The sequence below is a fragment of the Pseudopodoces humilis genome, chromosome 6, assembly GCF_049639895.1.
Source record: "Pseudopodoces humilis isolate 2021_Gansu_Grassland_sample_001 chromosome 6, ASM4963989v1, whole genome shotgun sequence".
NCBI classification, from domain to species: domain Eukaryota; kingdom Metazoa; phylum Chordata; class Aves; order Passeriformes; family Paridae; genus Pseudopodoces; species Pseudopodoces humilis.
In genome coordinates, this window is record NC_142205.1 from 18,084,099 (window position 1) to 18,103,132 (window position 19,034).

The 19,034-nt window shown below is 39.2% G+C and overlaps 1 protein-coding gene across 4 annotated transcripts in view; it reads right to left on the reverse strand.

The window, feature by feature from the left end:
* CCDC149 (coiled-coil domain containing 149) overlaps positions 1–19,034 on the reverse strand; it is a 52,233-nt gene that overhangs the window by 33,028 nt on the left and 171 nt on the right. For all 4 annotated transcript variants that reach the window (XM_088056531.1, XM_014262696.2, XM_088056530.1 and 1 more), the window contains exons 2-3: positions 10,612–10,773; positions 10,039–10,077 (exon numbers count right to left, since the gene is read on the reverse strand). In XM_088056531.1, the coding sequence (XP_087912657.1) occupies positions 10,039–10,077; positions 10,612–10,773 (201 nt within the window). The remainder of the gene's footprint in view (positions 1–10,038; positions 10,078–10,611; positions 10,774–19,034) is intronic.

The following is a 19,034-nucleotide window of genomic DNA, read 5'->3' on the forward strand; positions in this document are numbered from 1 at the left end:
AATGTCTCACGAATACACAAACATTGACTCAACACAGGAAAAATCCACCAATGACAGCTTTTCTAAGAGAGTTAGAATCATAGTGGCTAAGGTGCAGCCTTTAAAGAAATTGCCTATGGACAGCTCGGAGTGTCACCCATTGCCATACTCTCAAGAGTATGAAAAGAAATGAAAAAAGAATTTTTGGATCTTCTAAGCATGACTTAGTAAAGCCTTATGAGTCAGTATCTCTGAGCCAACCTTACACATACTCCCTGGATTTGAGGCAAATGCATTGACTGTAATTCATCTAGTGACAGTTCCTAGTTCTCTCTTGGTATTTTAGGTTTAGTTTTAGATTTCCTACTTGCTGTGTTTCTCTTTCAACTCTCCCATTTCTCTATTCTGATATCTCTCTTTTTCAATCTGCCTCTTTTACCCAGTGATTCTACTACCACTTGAGTCTCATAGGATGTTTCCATGAATTTTATCTTTACAATTCACACACTGTCAAATCAACAAGGCATCTGATTGCCATTACTGCAATCTTGCTCTTTGTTCACTAACAACTGCTATTTCTACATGTCCTGCTTTACATTTAAGAGAACTATTAAGAGGAATGTATGAATGTGAATGTTCAGTAACACGAACACAGCTATGCATGCATATGACCATTTGCAGGATTGACTATTAAGCTACCATCAAGTTGAAGTTTTATACATTACAATTGAAGAAGATAACTCCAAAATCCAATTGGTCTAAATTAGCAATAGCTGCGAACTTTTAAACAGGAAAAATAACTTAAGAAACGGGCAACATCGTACTTGATGAACAAGAAGCCTAAGTCACTGCTAGAGCTTCTATACTTCTGATGCTTTGAGACCAAAAGTTCAGAAGAAAGTAAGGTAACTTTCAAAGTTTTGGAAGAGATTAAAGCATTTTTTAAACTACTGACAAACCTGAAGACTGCAATAAATAATTTGGGGGAAGAGTGTAATAGCAAAAGAACCCCTATAAATAGCCAATTTACTGCCAATACAGGACTAAAATTAAGCTGCTTCTAATTTTATTTTCAAGGCAACAACGACTCAAGCAAGGCAAAAGATTCCTCATGTATGCTTTGGTGGACTGATTTTTTTCCTATGTCTTAAACAAAGAGTGCAACAGTCATTCACAGGATGAATGAATCAAGGAGCTTCAGAACGCATTCAATCAATGGTTTTGAGAAGTACTTCTAATGGCCATTTAAAAGAAAAAATATAAAGAACCTGTGTTTGCAGGAAATTGTATTTAAACTGAAGTATCTATAGCTACTGCTTAGACGCAATTTTTTATTTTTTTAAACAAAGTTGATTTTCAATAAAGCCCGCGTTAGTTAAAAGGAATAAGATTTGCACAAACCTCTCTGAAACACCTCTATTTATAAAGTTCTTTTTTATGATGAATTGGAACAACTCCTAACACTGCAATAGCACATGTAATTTCAACACCTGGAAAGAACTCAATCTCACTAATCAGTGTTTACAGCCATAACACCATGATTTCAGCAGTATGTAGTTAAAACCTGGCTCCCAGTAACGGCAGCAAAGGCATTACCATGCCTATACTAAATCTTCCTGCTCAGATTTATTTCCTTTAAAACTATTTCTCTGGGGTTGCAATTCTATGCTGAATTTTATTTGTAAGTCATATAAATGACTTAACGTGACAAAAACCTTTATACTCACGACAGAGATTTTGGAAGAAACTTGAAACGAAGAATTTTAGACACCAAAATAAACCTGCCTTGTTTGACCATGCCAAGAGCATTACAATGAGCTAAGTATAGATTTACTCCTTCCTGCAAGCCTTGTATTGTACTGCTGTTAAACTGAAACAACCAAGCTATGTCACAGAAGTAGTCTCCAGTAATTACTCATTTCCCTGGCTTAGATGTTCCATATAATGTATAATTTAGACTGTTATGAGTTTCAAAGGTTTTGGCAAGACCTTATTAAAGCTCTTGGTTAAATGTGGATAGAAGGAGAAATATTTGATTTTCTAAAGTGCTCTACTAGGCTTAAGGACAGCCAGCCAAGAGCATATGTTGATTGATACCTGGACTTGGTACCATTTCTTTGGCATATATAAAGAAAACATACCATATGCTCGAAAGATGATAAAACTAACAATGGAGAACTGCCTTTGTGAACCTGCAAGCACGTTATTTTTTGAGGAAAGAGGGGAAATCTATGCAAAGGCAATTCATTTTTCCAAATGGCAATTTCTTTTCAATATTCATAGCACAAACACAGAATTCACGCAGAAATCCAAGACAAGTTACTTCAATAGACAATAAAGCTCATATCATTTACCCATGCAACAAGAACAACTCTCTGTAAATTAGCCAAATTCAGCTTCTCTAGACTCAATTTCTTTGACAGTTTCTTTTGATTTTAGGTGAAGCCTTAAAAAGGCTCCTGAAGCTGTGAAAGATTACTTCTTTCACTGACACTACACAAACTAACTCTGAAGTACCGATGAAGAGAGGCTTCTGAGCCATGAATAAAGAAGGGAAAGATGTAGAGGTACCTTTCTGCTGCCTGATCTTGTCTTCCCCCTGCAACAACCAGCAGCACTGGAAACTGTTTCTCCTACCCTTTTCTCGGTGGGGCTGTTTTAATACAAAGTAACAAGTATTGCTTCAGCCCTGTCTCTGTAACTGGCCAGTATCACACAAGCTTCCAGAGCTCTAGCCACATTCCGTTCCTGGCAGGTTCTCTGGAGCCTCTGCAGCACGACAAGCTATTTGTTTTATATGCATCTGTTACAGGAAGCTTGCACGTATCATAAACTCAAAGAATAGCTGGAAGGAACTCGTAAAGACCATCAAGTCTAACTGCTTCCACCTCACAGAACTACCCCAAAACGAAGCCATATACTAAGAGTGTTGTCCGGATGCTGCCTGAACTCTGGGTGCTGCAGCCACTTCCCTGGGGTGCATGTTCAAGGGCCCAGCCTTCCCAGTGGAGCATGATTTGAGCACAGTCTAAACCTCCACTGCAGCACTAGACATAAGACACTGTGCCCATATTCCTTTCTCTTCTGACCAAATGCAAGTGAAACCACAGCCAACAATCCCACCAGAAGCTAAGAAGAAAGGAGAAAAAGATGGCTGTGAGAGTGCCAAGTGGGAAATGCCTACCTTTATTACATAAAGGAAATAAAGCATGATAGATCAGAACTGAACAGAGAGTGAAAGATTCAATGGTATAGGATTACAGACTTCCTCCTTTTCCACTTAGGCTTTGTTAAAATTTTCAAGAATATGTTTTTAGGATACAAGTTGGAAAAGAACTCTTTTAGCAATAGATGAGCATCAAAAAAATACCAATAAAAATATCTATAAATACTTATTAGCATAAGCCAGTAAATACCTGTCAGGCAGCAACAGATCTTTGCTCACTAGTGACCAATGACCTGATGAGAATAAACAGTAACTCCAAAAAGTCATCCCTGGCATTATGCACCACACTGGAGTTTGGCCCCTTTAACCATTTTGCAAATCTAGCTACACATACACACAGCATTATTTTTTTCTCCACAGCACTTAAAAAATGATGGATAGTAACAGTCTTTAATATAGCTCTCAATTCTCTTGCACATAAATCTTATCTGACACTTAAAAAAAAAAAATAAAGAAGAACGTTTTGCCATTAGGGTACTACCTGAAAAAGTAATATGGGGAGGGGGAAGAGGGGGAAACTTCCAACATACCTTTACAATTTAAAAGTATTTTTAAATACAAACATTCCTATATTGCAATTTACAGTCTTTATGTTTGTTGCAGCCACACCTTCAAACAAAGAAGAACACTGAATTATAGGTCTGATAGAAAAAAGGTTTGATGAAATGTTCAGCACACTTGATGGGTGTGACTGATCACAAATTTAAGAGCAGTTTCTCCTCCAATGAATTCATATGATTACAATGGCTGAATTAATACAGAAAAACCTGTTTTACTTACCAACTACCCCTGTTCACTCTAAGATATGGCAACTGATGACCTCCCTTAGCACTAGCTTCCTTGCAATAAAATCCAAAAATTATTGTATTCTTTCTTTAAGAAGAAAAACCAGAGAAGACATTTAAAATTACAGATCCTGAGTACACAAAACAAAATACACTTAATTTCAATCATATTTTCATGCCAAAAAGCAACACCAAAAATCAAAGCTTTGCCAAGAAGTCACTTGACATAAAACAAGAGAAGAAGAAAATCCTCTCCTAAATATTTGAGCTCCTGAAGACATCTTAAACTTTGAGATAATGCACAAAAAGAGTCAAAATCCCTTAAACATTTTGAGTGTTGTAATTAATTGATGGAACATTTACTGAGAGTACTCAGGTGCAGAGGTATGCACAAGTCTCTCTGTTCCATTAAGGTAAGACACATCAACCAGAGAAGAAGCTGTTGTACACATCAGGCCTGAGGGACTATCATACCTATTAGAATGAGCATTTCTTCTGTCCTGGATTTCACTGGTGGACTTGGCAGCATTAAGTTAATGGCTGGACTCCATGGTCTTTGAGGTTTTTTGCAATCAAAATGATTCTATGATTCAAAATGTGTCAGTGCAAAATGTATTTGTTGAAGAAACAATGGTGTCACTTCACAAAGCATGACTCCTAGAGTGGCAAACAAGTTCTAGGTTTTACATACTACCACCTGCTCTGACCAATGGAACAGATGATTTCAGTGTCTAGAAACAAAAATCTCTCTACTAGCTATGCTCCTGAAGCCAGGAAATCCATGGGAATATTGCTTTCTGTGTGTTGCAAGGACAAACAGTGTCACTGTTTCCCAACTGCTACCTCATACTATGGGAGTCAAACACACGCACCTACAAACCAAAGCAAAGTGCACCAGTCCACATTTGGCATATGCATAATGTTTTTCATATTCAAACCCCTTGTAGAGAAGAGGAAATCACATTAATCTTCACAGCATCACTGTGAGATAAATACAAAATTATTCCTTACCCTGTAGTGTATTTTATCTACAGATTTTCTCATAGGACTCTGAATGCAGATTGTGCACCTTAACACAAGCCTAGCAAAACTTAGTGAATTCATTAATTAACAAAAAATTGCCACATTAGTCATTATTTATGATGATGTCATGAACAATCATAAGGTAATCCCTGAAGTTTGTTTCAGAAGTGAATTGTGATAGCCTAGTAGGCTGAGTTAGAAGTGAAAGGGATCAAAATAGGTCCATTTGTGGTACGTCACAGCACAATCCTGTCTGAAACCTCCGGTCTTTCTGATGTTATGCCTGTGCCAAAATGTCATGCCCACGGACATATTCATTAGCAGGAGACAAGCTGTCTGACCAACATCCCAGTGAGTGGGTACCATGCTGCTGTGATACCAAGGGTCCTTGAAGCAGTCAGAATCTTGGTTTGAATGAATCATCTTGGGATTCATTCCTATGGATACACTGAGATGCATACACCTACGGATAACTGTAACAGCATTAAGGGCCCTGACCTTCAGGTTCTCTGGTGGGACTTTTTGGCTGGTAGGAGGATTAATCATCAAGCTGTGCTCTGTACTAGGAATACAGCATAATTACATTACAGGACTCAGTATGGGAGCCTCAAAGACGGTTCTAGGACCATGGGATCCTCTCTAAGGCTCAACAGCTGCTTGGGAGACACAGGATCCACTTGACCACATGAGGCAGAAGTATCTTTGCCAGTAGGCTGGAGAACTTTAAAAGGAGAGCTTTACTCTTGAAATTATGTGGGAGGGAATAAGGAAGCTTAGGATAGGGTAGGCAAGCCAGGAGGCTGGGACAAAGGAAGAGAAAGGACATAGCAATTCACAAAGCAACTGAGCTGTAGTGTAATTCCTTTGACCATAGGCATGTAGAGAAGGAGACTACCATAGAACAGCCTTGTAGGAAAGCTCTAAGCCTGTACCATAGAACCAGCACACTTGGATGCCTTGCCTCTCCGAGGTCTCTAACACATGCAGCAGGGGGAAAAAACAGAAGGAGTTTGAAGACTGTGTGTAGTTACAGGGTTACAAACTTTGGGATCATGGAGAATGGGTGGGATAGCTCACACAACTGGAGTGCTGTGATGAAGGGACACAGGCTCCTTAGGACAGCAAGAAGGTTACAAAGAGTCCTGCCCCTCACCCTTTTTTCTGTGAGAGTGCTCAAACACTGGAACAGGTTGCCCAGAGAGGCTGTTGATTCACAGAGAATCAAAGCCATACTGAAAATATTCAACTTCATCTAGGTGGTTGTATTTGAGCAAGAAGATTGGACTAGTTGACCTCAAGAGCTGTCTTTCCACGTCCACTATTCTGTGGTCTTGTGGTGTTCAGTTCCATTTAATTTGATTCCTTATACATTTGAAATACAAATCTAAGACCTCCCCAGTGACATATGCATTGTAGCTTTATTCTTGACACACAGCCCCAGTGCAAATCCATTATCTCCAACTGAGTGGTCTCACAGAGATCAAATTAAGGAAAGCATATTTAGGACTGTAGCCCAGCACAGCCATTTTCCTAACAATGCATTTTACTTCATCTTTGTTTATTCAAAGGATCTCATGTGTATTAAAAAAACTTCCATTTCAAATAGAAGGTTGAAGGACTCACTGATTTATTAATGGCAAAGCTTCTCCCAAACTGAAGCTATATTGAAAATCTAAGCAATGTAGATGAAAATTATAGAAATCCGATCTATGTTTTTTTCTTTAAGTTTCCCAGTGCAGCAACACCTGCCAACATATAACTAGTAAACTTCCATTAAAACGTCCTGTATCACAGTTAATGCATATAAATACATATCATTGCAGAACCGTAGAATGGTAGAATTTCTATTTATATAGGATTCTCAGCAGAGGCTATGTAGACAGAGAAATACTGTAACATGTCTTGCAAAACAGGGAGTGTCTACCGTTTACTATTGTGCTGGTTTCAGCTGGAGTAGAATTAATTTTCTTCACAGTGGCTGATATGGGGCTATGCTTTAGATTTGAGCTGATAATATGGAGATGTTTTTGTTATTGCTGAGCAGGACTGACACAGACCCAAAGCCTTTTCTGCTTTTTGTACTGTCAAGCTGGCAAGAAAGTTGAGGGGTGCCTGGGAGACTGGGAGGAGACACAGCCAGGACAGGTGACCCAAACTGAACCAAGGGCTATTCCACACCATGTGACACCATACTCAGTATATAAAACGGGGGGAAGAAAGAGGAAGGGGTGGTGTTTGGTGTGATGGCATTTGTCTTCTTTCCAAGTCACCATTATGTTTGAAAGGGCCCTGCTCTCTCCCAGGGATGAGTGAACACCATGCCTGCACATGGAAGTCGCGAATTAATTCCTTGTTTTGTTCTCCTTTGCTTGTGTGAGCAGCTTTTGCTTTTCCTATAAAAGTCTTCATCTCAACCCACAAGTTCCATAGCTTTTACTCTTCTGATTCTCTCTCTGATTGCCCTGGTGAGGCAATGAGTGAGGGGCTGCGTGGGCCTTGGCTGCTGGCTGGGATTAGACCACTACAACCACGTCTGAATGAATTTTAACATAAAACACACTCTTCCTAATTCCTATTGTCCTGAAACAATTCACCCTTCCATTACTTATCCAAAAATTACTCTACACCTGACACCATAAGACATTATAAAACTACCTTCAACCACACCATTTGAGAGTGTTAGGCACGAGGGGCCAGGAAAGCACTGACAGCTCACAAGTGAACAACACTAATGGAGAAATATCTACAGTAGAAATAGAGATTTCTGTAGCACTGTTTCTCATTTTCTGCTTCTTCTGGTTGGCAGAAGGTGATGCACACAGAGCAATCTTTGGATAGAATCATCATAGTATCGTAGAATTGTTTAGTCTGGAAGAGATCCAAGATGCAAACACAGCATTGAGAGGGAAAACACTACAGAGCACTGCATGTTAAGGTATCTTTAAGTAACAATTTTGCAAAACCAGATTTTGAGTTAGCTGCTTGCTGACAGAAAATGCCTAGTTACATGATATTTCCATAAAAACTATGAAAATTCTGTGCTGGAAAACAGGATGAGAAGGCATGGTGGAAAACACAACATTTGAAGCAGTCACCAAACATAATTGATAATAAAGAGGAAAAATGAAGACGAGAAGACCGCAGCAATTACAACCAAATGATTACATTTAAGGTTCTAGACTGAAATTTCAATAATAAGCAATAATTTCTCAATTGTGGCAAACCAACGCAACAGACAGAAAATTGTTAAGCATATAATGTTTTCATCTCATTTCTGACCATGAAAACAGTATGCACATTGTGTTGTGCAGAATTCGCTGGAGATCAGGGTCTCCTTTCATAAAGTGACTGAGGTCACAAACTTCTCCCAGCACACTTCTAGGGGTCCAGGAAAAAAGGGAATGGAAGAAGCACAGAAGGGAGAGTGAACTTCCCTCTTTCTTAGGTGAGAAAATGCTAAGAAATGTATGTATGGTAATAATGGAAAAATATTCATAACTTTCTTTTATTATTCTCTGATGCATTTCTCAAAGCAAAACTATACTCTTCTTCAGAAAGGTTGCACTAACTACTCTAGGTTATCCACCTTGTATGCTACAGACAAGTTTTTCAGGAAAATGAAAACTCAAGAAGTACACTAACAGTCTACTACTGTACAACCTAATATATATATTGTTCTAGGAGGGAACCTTTCAATGACCCCATTTGAAGACAAGATTTTCTTTCTTTCACTGTTACTAGCATGAACACGTAACTTCCTCGGAAAAAAAATTACTCCTAGGTAGATTAAAGGTTTTCCAAGCATTTGCCCTGGTAAGACAAACTGCCAAAACTTAATGCAATCACAGCTTCTGAATTTTGACTGAATTTGGCTAGTATTTTAGAAACAACTGTCAATTTTATTTATTTTGAAAGACGAAAGATGAATCAGATGAGCTATGCGATGGCAAATCTCTCTTCCTACTTATCTCTGTAATGATGCATACATCGCTTTGGTTTTTCTCCTTCAACTGGATATTCCTCAGCAACACTCAAAATGCACAAACTTGTATCTGGTCATAAAGTTTTATTAGAATTCTGTTGAAATAACAGAATTGCAAATAAATTATGCTAAATAATGAGGAAGTTAAATGATTCTACACTGAGCCACTGACTTCTTGGCAGCTATTTGTTCAAGTGCCTGAAGGAGTAATTATATTGCCTCTGGAAGTTTAGTTTAAAGCAACCAAAATCCTAAGCCATAAAATTTTAAGCAAATAGCAAGAACTACATGCAAATTCTCTGGGAAAGAGTGATGAGTAAAACTTCTGATCCATTAACAGAATGTAATAACCATGTTTTAAACATAGTTAAGACTTCCAAAACTACCAATTACCGCAACAATTTTTGTTCTTTTAGATTGTCCTCATCTCCCTGCTCCACACATTGACTTTTGGGTGCCATTTTTCTCTAAAAATTATCTTAATTTTAAGATGTGACAACCAACATTCCACAACAGGGACACACTATATGGATATCCAGGAACAAAAATGCATGTGAGCAGGCAAGAAGTTTTTCAGGGGAACCATAAAATGCAATTATCATTGTTTTACCATTTATAACTCAGAGTCCAAGTGGCCTGGGAGAATACTAATCTAATGGAAAACAACACTCACAACAATAAATTAACAATTATGGAAAGCAGACAATGCATTCCCAGCTTACTTTTAAGTATGAGAAGTTCTGTCACAAATCCATTTTAGGCCTCAATACAGAAGAATAAACAACAAGGAGAACAATCTCAAGTCTCTATACACTGACCAATTTCAGTCTCAGGTGAACATGAAAGCAACAGCCATATATTCTATAGTTCAGGTATTTCACAATGAAATGTGTAGACAAAAGCATAATTTCACATTTTAAAGATTCAGCTTTTCAATATTCAGAAATGCTTGCTTTTTCACCAGATTTCTTAATTAATATTTTTAGTCTTTTGCGAAGTACTTTTGTAGCAGATAAATAACATCACCTGAAAAAAATTCCTACCTGTTTCCTCTTTTCAGGTGGAAGCGATGGATCCCCATCCTACAAATAAAAAGATACATTTTATTGGCAGATTATTCCTGAAACCAGAAACTATATTAATTCTGTGAATCTAATTGTAGAACATATATTTTAACTAAAATGCTATCGAATTTTTTTTACATACTACTGATTAATACCAGTAATACTAACTTCAAATTAAAAAAAATCTAAAGTTGAAGATCTGTTTAGATTTCTAGAACACCAGTTCATTACAAATTTGTATTGCATTAATTTTCATACTGGTACATTAAGTTTCTGTCGAATAATAATACCACAGTCAGTTTTTAAATGGAATTATCACTGAAACTGATTTCCTCAGAGCATGCACTGCATTTCTGCATCCTATATAACAAGCACTGCCTCATCAATGTAGAACAAATGAGTAATAATATGATCAGGGCTGTCCAACTGCAGGAATACTGCAAACAAGTGCATAAACATTTTTACAGCAGCCACTATGGACTTCTTTACAATTTTTTTTTGAAAGTTCACCTTTCTCCCCTAGTTAAACAGTCTTCATAAAGAACAACCTACAATCAGCTCCCGATACTTCTTTTTCAGAGACTGGTGTCGTTCCCGCAACTGGTTGGCCATAAGTTTGTACTGGTCTCTTTCTTGTTGACAGGTGTCCAGCTCTTTGGAAAGGATTAGCAATGCCTCCTTTTTACTTTCGAGTTTCCTTTTGCACACCAGATACTGCAGAAGAGAAAAAACCCATACATGTAACAAGCCATTTCTACCTGAGTCAGTACTGGATACTCACGAGGCTCAAGTTCCACTCTGAAAAGTTGGAGGAAGATTGCACAAGATCAAAGTCTGCCACAAGTCATCTTATTAATAACAATCATGGGGAAGGTATCTCATACAGAAAGCTTGAAATCCATCTGTAAGGCCACATGTTCACCTGACCACTGCGACTTAGAAAAATTTATCAATTTGAGTTTCTCATTCTTTTCCTTAAATGCAATAGCATGAGGAACCCGGCAATTTGCCCAGCAGCCCTGACAAGGCTGCTAGAAGGAAGAAGCATTTGCAAAATCCCTTTATACATGTGCTCACAATAACCAGCTGCCAGGTAGCAACCAGTCGTTCCTGCTTCACTTCCCACTGCCGTCCTTCTTCCCACTACCAGCAATGTCCTCTGGACTCAGCCTCTCAACTGGACACTGAAACGGCACCATGTAACAGCAAAAGGGGCTGCATGAATGATAACCAAAATTTACCTTGACTATGAAACAATTATAGTGTGATGCCCTAACACCACACATAAAAGAAACTTAATTATGCTGTGATACTACAGGCACATGCTTGTTTGAGGCAAAAATAAAAAGGGAAATAATGCAGGAATGCCACAAACACCTAAAGGGGGAGGGAGGACAGAGGATGAGCCTTCCCCTGCAGCCACCACTTCTCATGTGAAGGACTCACGCACTAAGCGAAGCAGAACTTGCAAATCTTAGCTGTTCTGCATTAGTCTGATCTGCTTCATTGCCTTTCCCCATTGAAAGGAAGAGTAACGTGTATGTCATCCTCAATGTTACCTATCAGAACTTTCAGGTAACTTTTTTCACTTAACATGATGTTCTATCAGCAGATACTTACTAGCCCTTCACTTGACACTGCTCACGCTAAAGTATGTATTTCTATTTCTGATGTTACTGACATAAGATGTGGCTCTAAATACTTTCTGAATGTGATCTGCAAGAGACCAAATACCACAGCAGTCATGAAAACAATTTATAGTTTCATTATATCCTCTGACAAGAATACTTTGTCATTATGGGCTCTTGCACAAAGCAAGAACATCAGCACTTCCATACTGTTCAAGCCAGTGTTGTTCTTTGGGACAAAAATCATTCTTTCTATGTACTACTTGCTTGGAACTAACTTTGTTAACCTCAATTTCAAGTCAATGAGAAAGGAAAAAGTGAGTTTGGTGTATTAGTACAGACAACCTTTTCCAAAAATGGTAAATGCTTACTTGCAAAAAAAGTGGGAAGGAAATGAGAAAAGCAGTTCCAAGAAGGATGTGAACTCTCAAAAAGGACGCTTCCACCTTGGATTAATTTTATTTCTGGCAATACTGAAGTTGAAATCCTGCCATAAATTTTCTGGATTATGATGCCTTGGCATCAACAAAGGAAAGTGTACCTATGTACTTACGTCCTTACTGATACCTTACACAAATGTCAAATCCCCTGATAAAGGACTGAAAGGTATGAGAAGCTAAACTTTAATATTGTCAGTAAGTGATTATACTAAACTGCTTCAAACTTGATAAAGTAATTCCTTCCCTTACAGTGAAATATTTGTCAATCTCTCTTCTTTTTCCACCAATTTCATTCCCTAAGTAATTCTAAAATAAGCCTTTGCTAAACTGTTTCTAAATATTAACAATCTGATAGAGTAGTTGCTAATAAAAATGAGTAAAATAAAACCTCCCAATCACTTAAAAAAAATACAAACCTCAACAGCCTAAAGCCCTGAACCATGTAGCCTGTCCTGTTCCTTTAACAGGAAGAATCCCAACAAGAATGAAGCTGGCCCATCCAGCCAACACCTGTGTGGAGTAGAGCAGCCGATACCATGCACACAGTGGGAGTGGAAAGCAGCCAAACATCTTGCCTTATACACCCACAATACCTGCAGGTGCCTGCAAGCCTTGCCTCAAGAGCTGCTGGATGAAACCATGTATGAGAGTCAGGAGTGAACCAGAGCATGTGGATTAGGCTGCAAAACCCAGCACTTACCCAGCAGGAAATACAGACCTAGCAGCAAACAAATCCTGCTTCTGCCATGAGTCACAACCCTCTACAAAGGACACACTCAGAGCATACAAGAAGGCTTCACCTTTTACAGCAGCACTGGCAGGGGCTGGGGAACTCTCCACTACCTATTAGCCTGAGGATAACGAACCATAAACAGATTGGGGACAGTAATGTTCAGGATCTAAATGAAAAGGAATAATGATGGCCTCCTTGTTTAAAATCTGTTTTAACTAGATGAACTACAAACTGATGATGTTGGCATCTCTTCTCAATGTACTATTTGGATTTTAAAATAAAAATGACCACATAAAAGACTTTTTGAAGTAATTTTTTGCCTTTTATACATATTGACTTTCCCAAATAAACAGAATAAAACCAGTAATAACATAATAATTTGTTTCCATGGGCTTATGGTATGAGAAACAATAAAGCCAGAGCATTTCTGTGGAATCTGATTATTCAAAAGGGCTACGTTTGCAGTTACCATTACCATTACTGACAGAAAACCAAATTTCACAAAGACAGACCTCAAAGAGGTTATTCAATGTATTTGTTTCTGAATGTTAAAAAACAGCCTAGCAATAATGGCCATAAAATGACCCAACAACTGTATACCAGAAATGGGTTCTAGTCAGGGAAATAACTGAGTCCCATCAGCAATTTCCCTTATATGGACAAATAAGTGCAACAAAATTGGTATGCTTTCAAAAAGAACATAGGAGTGTGACAAGTCATTTTGGAGCAATGAAAGCAATAAGGCAAATTTTCTCAAACACTCTGAAAAAAAATATTCAGAAAAAAAGTATTATATAATAAAAGTATTCTGAAAAAAAGTAGATGCTTCTGACATTCACTCATGTAGAAACTTCCTCCCCTACAACTGAAGGAAAGCCCACATCTCAGGTGCTGTCTGTCAGTGAGACAAACAATTGAATTCTGTCATGCACTACAGTTATTATGAAATATTCTTATTGTCTTTTGTTTCTTTTAAATTATTGGTACAAAATAATCTATGAATTTAAAAACAAAGCCGAATGAGAACCAGCTGCTACACATTCAATCTAAAAGATACTATGTACAACTTTACATATCTGTCTAGTGACTTTTATCTACCAATGTGCTGTTATCTGCAATAAAGTAAATTATAATTGCTACAAGGAAGATCATAATAATTAAAGGAATATATATGACATCCTACATTATTGCCTGAACTGCTTTACAGCCAGATGACTACTTTGATGAAATTGAGTAAAAAGAGACTGACATTACAGGAGAGTGTAACTGCTCCAAGGTGACCCTCTGCATTGAACACTTACTATTTGTCCATTGCTATTTTTAGTGACAAATCTGGGTAGATCTCATTAATGACGCTGTAGACATGGTCTAATAATCTGATGAAGCTGGGACACGGTCAAGGTTTTAGACTTACTTTTTTTAAACCAACAAACACACTGAATTCCTATCAGATTTTTTTTTTTTTAAATTTGTACAAGTTACTGGCCTATATTTTGGTATTTAATGACAATGTCTTGGAAAACATCTAATTTTCTGCAAATAGAAGCAGAGATACTATCTCCAAACTGTGCTTTGGAATCACTGTGGATAATATTCTGTCTTCTCTTGACATTTGAGCGCCTTGTGCCTTCAAATGCTGAAAGGCAACTACATTACATTGGACCTTGAAACCTATCATCAACCCTGCTCTCTGAGAAACCATGACATCTACTCACCATCTTTTGACAAGAGATCCAGCTGTTACCAAATTTCCTGAAGTTTTATCAAATTTCTCCTGACTGTACTCTTGGAGACAATTCTGTTGTAGAAACTGAAGGGCCCCAAGATGCACTGCAATCTCACGTTTGGGATGTTTGCTGACTGTGTTTCTATAATGTGGCTCCCCTTGACTTCAGATTAAACCGTTAACTTATCTGAAAGAGCCACACACTCAGACTCAGAGAAATATACAATTACTGGCCATTTGCTTGCCATCTCACTTCCTGATGTGATTTATCTCTGATAAAACCTGAAATAATACAGTGACCTTGGTTTTATCCCACCATATCAACACTGCTTTTCCTGCCACCCAGCTCTTGCTTCACTGGCTGCCTCCCGGCTGCTGAAACACAAAGCAGGCTGGTATCTTTAACTGATGTAGAAATGATATAAGCAGCTCCTCAGAACACCATGTCTTGTCTTGATGGCAATACAAAACCACATCATCTTCACTGGCCATTCAGGAATACCACAATTTAGTCGTTAACATTTCTGTGTAATGTGGCCCAACCCTCAGAAGATTTATGTGCTGTGCATCAGATAACATTATCAATTTCTCTCTGCTTGTTTCACAACATCCCTGTGGGCCTCTTAGTCCAATCTGAAACATGGAAACATGTAAAAAAGTAAAAACTTTTTTGGCTGCCCAAAAGTCTAGCATGCGGGTCTTCACAGCACTCTCCCACAGCTCCAGGGAATTTTGGAGTACAGTAAATCACAGTGCCAACTCTTTTAGCATTTTCATTCCATTTCCCAAATGTCAAAGTCATTACAATGCCATCCCAACCAACCAGAGACCTTAGATTATCTGCTCCACTTTGTTCTTCCCTACAGCCCCTGTATTTGTCTACATCAAGAAAAGCTGTTAAACTAGTGGCTCCAAAGCCTGCTGGGCCACTCAAAGAGGTTTGGCAAATCTGTATTTCATGCTTCGTTTGAGAAGGATACATGACAGAATGTTACAGAGATAACAAATATGAAAATCTCCCCAGTTTTCCTTCCTCTTCTCTCTTGTCCACATAAAAAATTGTGCAACCAATGGGAAAGATGTGCTCTGCCAATTACAAGCAGGCTAGTATCTCTTCAGAAGTCATGTCTGGAAATCATGTTGAAATCTAGCTATTTTAGCTAGAACTACTGCTCAACAGTTTGGTAAGTCCAAAATTACTAGGCAAGGGAGCTCAAGAGACAAGCATATCACCTCCGCCTGTGCTGCTGAAGACCACAGGCAGTCAGTAACCAAGAAACAGCCTCTCGTGAATGAAAAATTAAATGGAAATTACATCTCTTCAAACTAACTTTAGGAGGCACAGTCACAAATGAGTAGCTGTAAATAGCACTAAATACTAATGTGTGGGAGGTGACAGAGAAGCATAGAAGTTGGCAAATCTGAGGGACCTTGAAGATCATGTCATTTCAACTCTGCTGCCACAGGCAGGGAAACCCTCAACTAGACCAGGTTGCTCAGACTCCCATCCAAAGTGGCCTTGAACAACTCCAGGGATGGGGATGAGGAATGGAATGTACTCTTGGATAGTATTTTGAGATTTATGAAGATCACTGGTTTATGGAGGACTTGGGCCGCCAGCAAGAAAGCCCTTGCTACAGCTCAGTCTCTTGTATCTCAGCAGTTACTGACCAGGTCTTCACCCTACAACTTTGCCCTGGCTTCTAAATACTTTTAATGTGGGTCACTGAGTGACATACATGTTAGACGAAAACCAAGAGCCCAAGCAAAAAAACTACATGATAAATCAACAGAGTAATTAATCTTTCATATATGTATATATCTATATATTTATCTCCATATTATCCATCACCAATACATAAACTTAGCTAGAGAACAGTTAAAATTTATGTGGATTCTTGCTCCTGAAGTGAGCACTTCTGCATTCAGTTTGTGAGACTACCAATGGAAATAATGACTCTTATGCCCATTCAGTGTTTGCTAAGTTGGCTTTGTCCCAGTATTCCTACCTACGTCATCCTATTCAGTTAGTTTACAGAATGCTCAAGGTACATGTGGTGCAAAGATTGTTCAGAGTACCAGGTGCACACTAGGCCTGAAATACGTGTGCTGTAAAATAAGTGGAAAAATACATAAATATGGAGGCAAAAGAACAAGCAAGAACTTAGTGGTGAGAATAGTAAAGACAGAGAAAGGTATGTGAAAGGGTACAGAGCAAAAGGCACTGAAATGGAACCAAAGTCAAAAGGAAAAAGAAGAGTAAATACAGAAAAAGACTGAAACATACAAAAATAATTTCTTTTTTTCTAATGAAAAATGGAAAGGCAACCTACAAAAATAAATGCTGTGTGTACAAATGTTTGCACATAAGGACCAAATACACATCCTCACCACTTTTCCTAACAGCTGTAGCACCATAGTTTTAAAAGTTACCATTGCTTTGACAAGTATTTCAATTACTCCTACCTTTCAAATCTGGAGGATTTGGCTTATGGAAATGAAAAAGTACATGACCACAGGTCTGAACCCATCAGCTTCTGGTCTTTCACACCAAGATTTTTAACTCCATCTTATGTCTTAATTGTCTACCACCTGCAATGGGAGAGTGTTTGTTCAGAGCTACCATGTCTTTTCTTCCCTGTGTTACCTTCTGTTTTGAAAGCACTTCAGGATTTTTATGAAATGCACAGGGGTAAAAAAATACCCAGCAGACACTGAAGCTAGGAGGCCTTGAGAATATCTGTACTACTGAGTGATATGGTAAATTAAAAAAACTTATTACAGAAGTATGAGCCACTTTCTCACAGACCCATTAGGATGTTAGAGCTAATGGGTAAAACACATGGAGTGAATTACAGCAGCCAAAGAAAGAGGAAGACAAAAGAGGAAAACCTGTGTCTTGACAGCACATACTACAGACTTTACCCAGAAAAATGGGTTGCAAACCTGCTGTGGAAACAGTCAGAAAGGAAGGAAAGGTGGAATATAAGTCATTATGCTTCTAATTTTTCCTGAAAAAAAAAATAATTATATGTATGTTTAAGTATCTACAAGAATGTAGCTTATCACACTCATTAAACTTTACTACAATCAAGAAGCCCCTAAACTGAAGTAAGTGTTCAATTTTAGCACTGAGCTTTTTGGTTAAATTATATAAACAGTAAAAAAGCTCCAAAGTAATTCTAAATTACTTTTTAAAGCAAGGTATAGCAACATTTCCTCTGAACACACCTCATGATTTGTCTCCCATCTGAAATCACCCCCATCCCAAATAAAACCCCATTTGAGAAAGGAGATGCCAACACTGCACAAACAGGTGCAGTGCATACTACTAAAAGTGCACTTTTCACTTTCTCCTGGATCATTTTGTGTCTTTGGAAGTACTGTGTTGACAGTCTCCAATTCTGGATGTACTGTACTAGCACATATCTAGGCCCATACAAACTCCCATTAAAATCACCAGGAGTAGTGACAGGTTCAACACCCTAAACTCAAAGATCTTTTTGATAGCTCAGGGCCTCAGGCCTTACACTCAGTTAACATAATGGAGGCAAAGCCCCCCGAAAATAGGGGAATTCACCTGTGAGCATCATACTGTAGGACAGTCCAGGTCAATGCCATTTGCAGTTTTACCTGCTAGCTGTAAGCATAAAAATACTGTTTTTACAGTAATGCAATGTCAAAGTCAGCATGCCAGCCTACTTCATGAGTTTGGCTAATAAACAGTTTTGTCTTCAATAATACTCCTTTAAATGATACTGACCTCAAGTTGGTTTGAGTTTGGTAACTTACCCTACGTGAAAATGTGTACCTGTAAATGCTGTGGATGTTTTAATGGGGATGCAGTGGACAATAATGTTTCTATATATGTAACAGGAAAATCTTCCACCTGTTGAGGCTCATGGGCACGGTGCTATTACATTCTTTTCTCCCATAGTATAAATGTCCCCATGGGTTTCAAAACCGTTTCATATGTGATTCAAGTGCAGTAAGAACGCAAGGCACACAGCACAGGGGCACAGCCCGGGCTCCCGGGCCGGTGCCGCAGCTGCACTGCGCTGCTCCTCCGGGCCCGAGGCCTCGGCCATCCCCGCAGCTCAGGGAATCCTCAGCGGTTTCAAACCAGCCGCAGCAGCAGCACCAGCGCCTACAACCTGCTCTCTGCAGCCCCAGGGCGGCTGATACACGGGGAGGTTCGCAGGCCCTTGCTGCCGGCGCTCGGCAGCAGCGCAGGGCCGCGGCGGCAGCCCGAGCAGGGCAGGGCCAGGGGCAGACGTGGCCACGCAGCGCAGCCGCGGCCGGCACACCTCGGCGCCCCCCCGCCCGCCGCTCCAGCCGCTGCCGCCCGCTCGGCCGCGGGCCGGCTCCCCTGCCGGCGGCTGGGGCACTCTCCCCGGCATTTCCTCGAGGCGCGGGGAGCAGCCGGGCCCACCCGCCGCTCTGCCTCG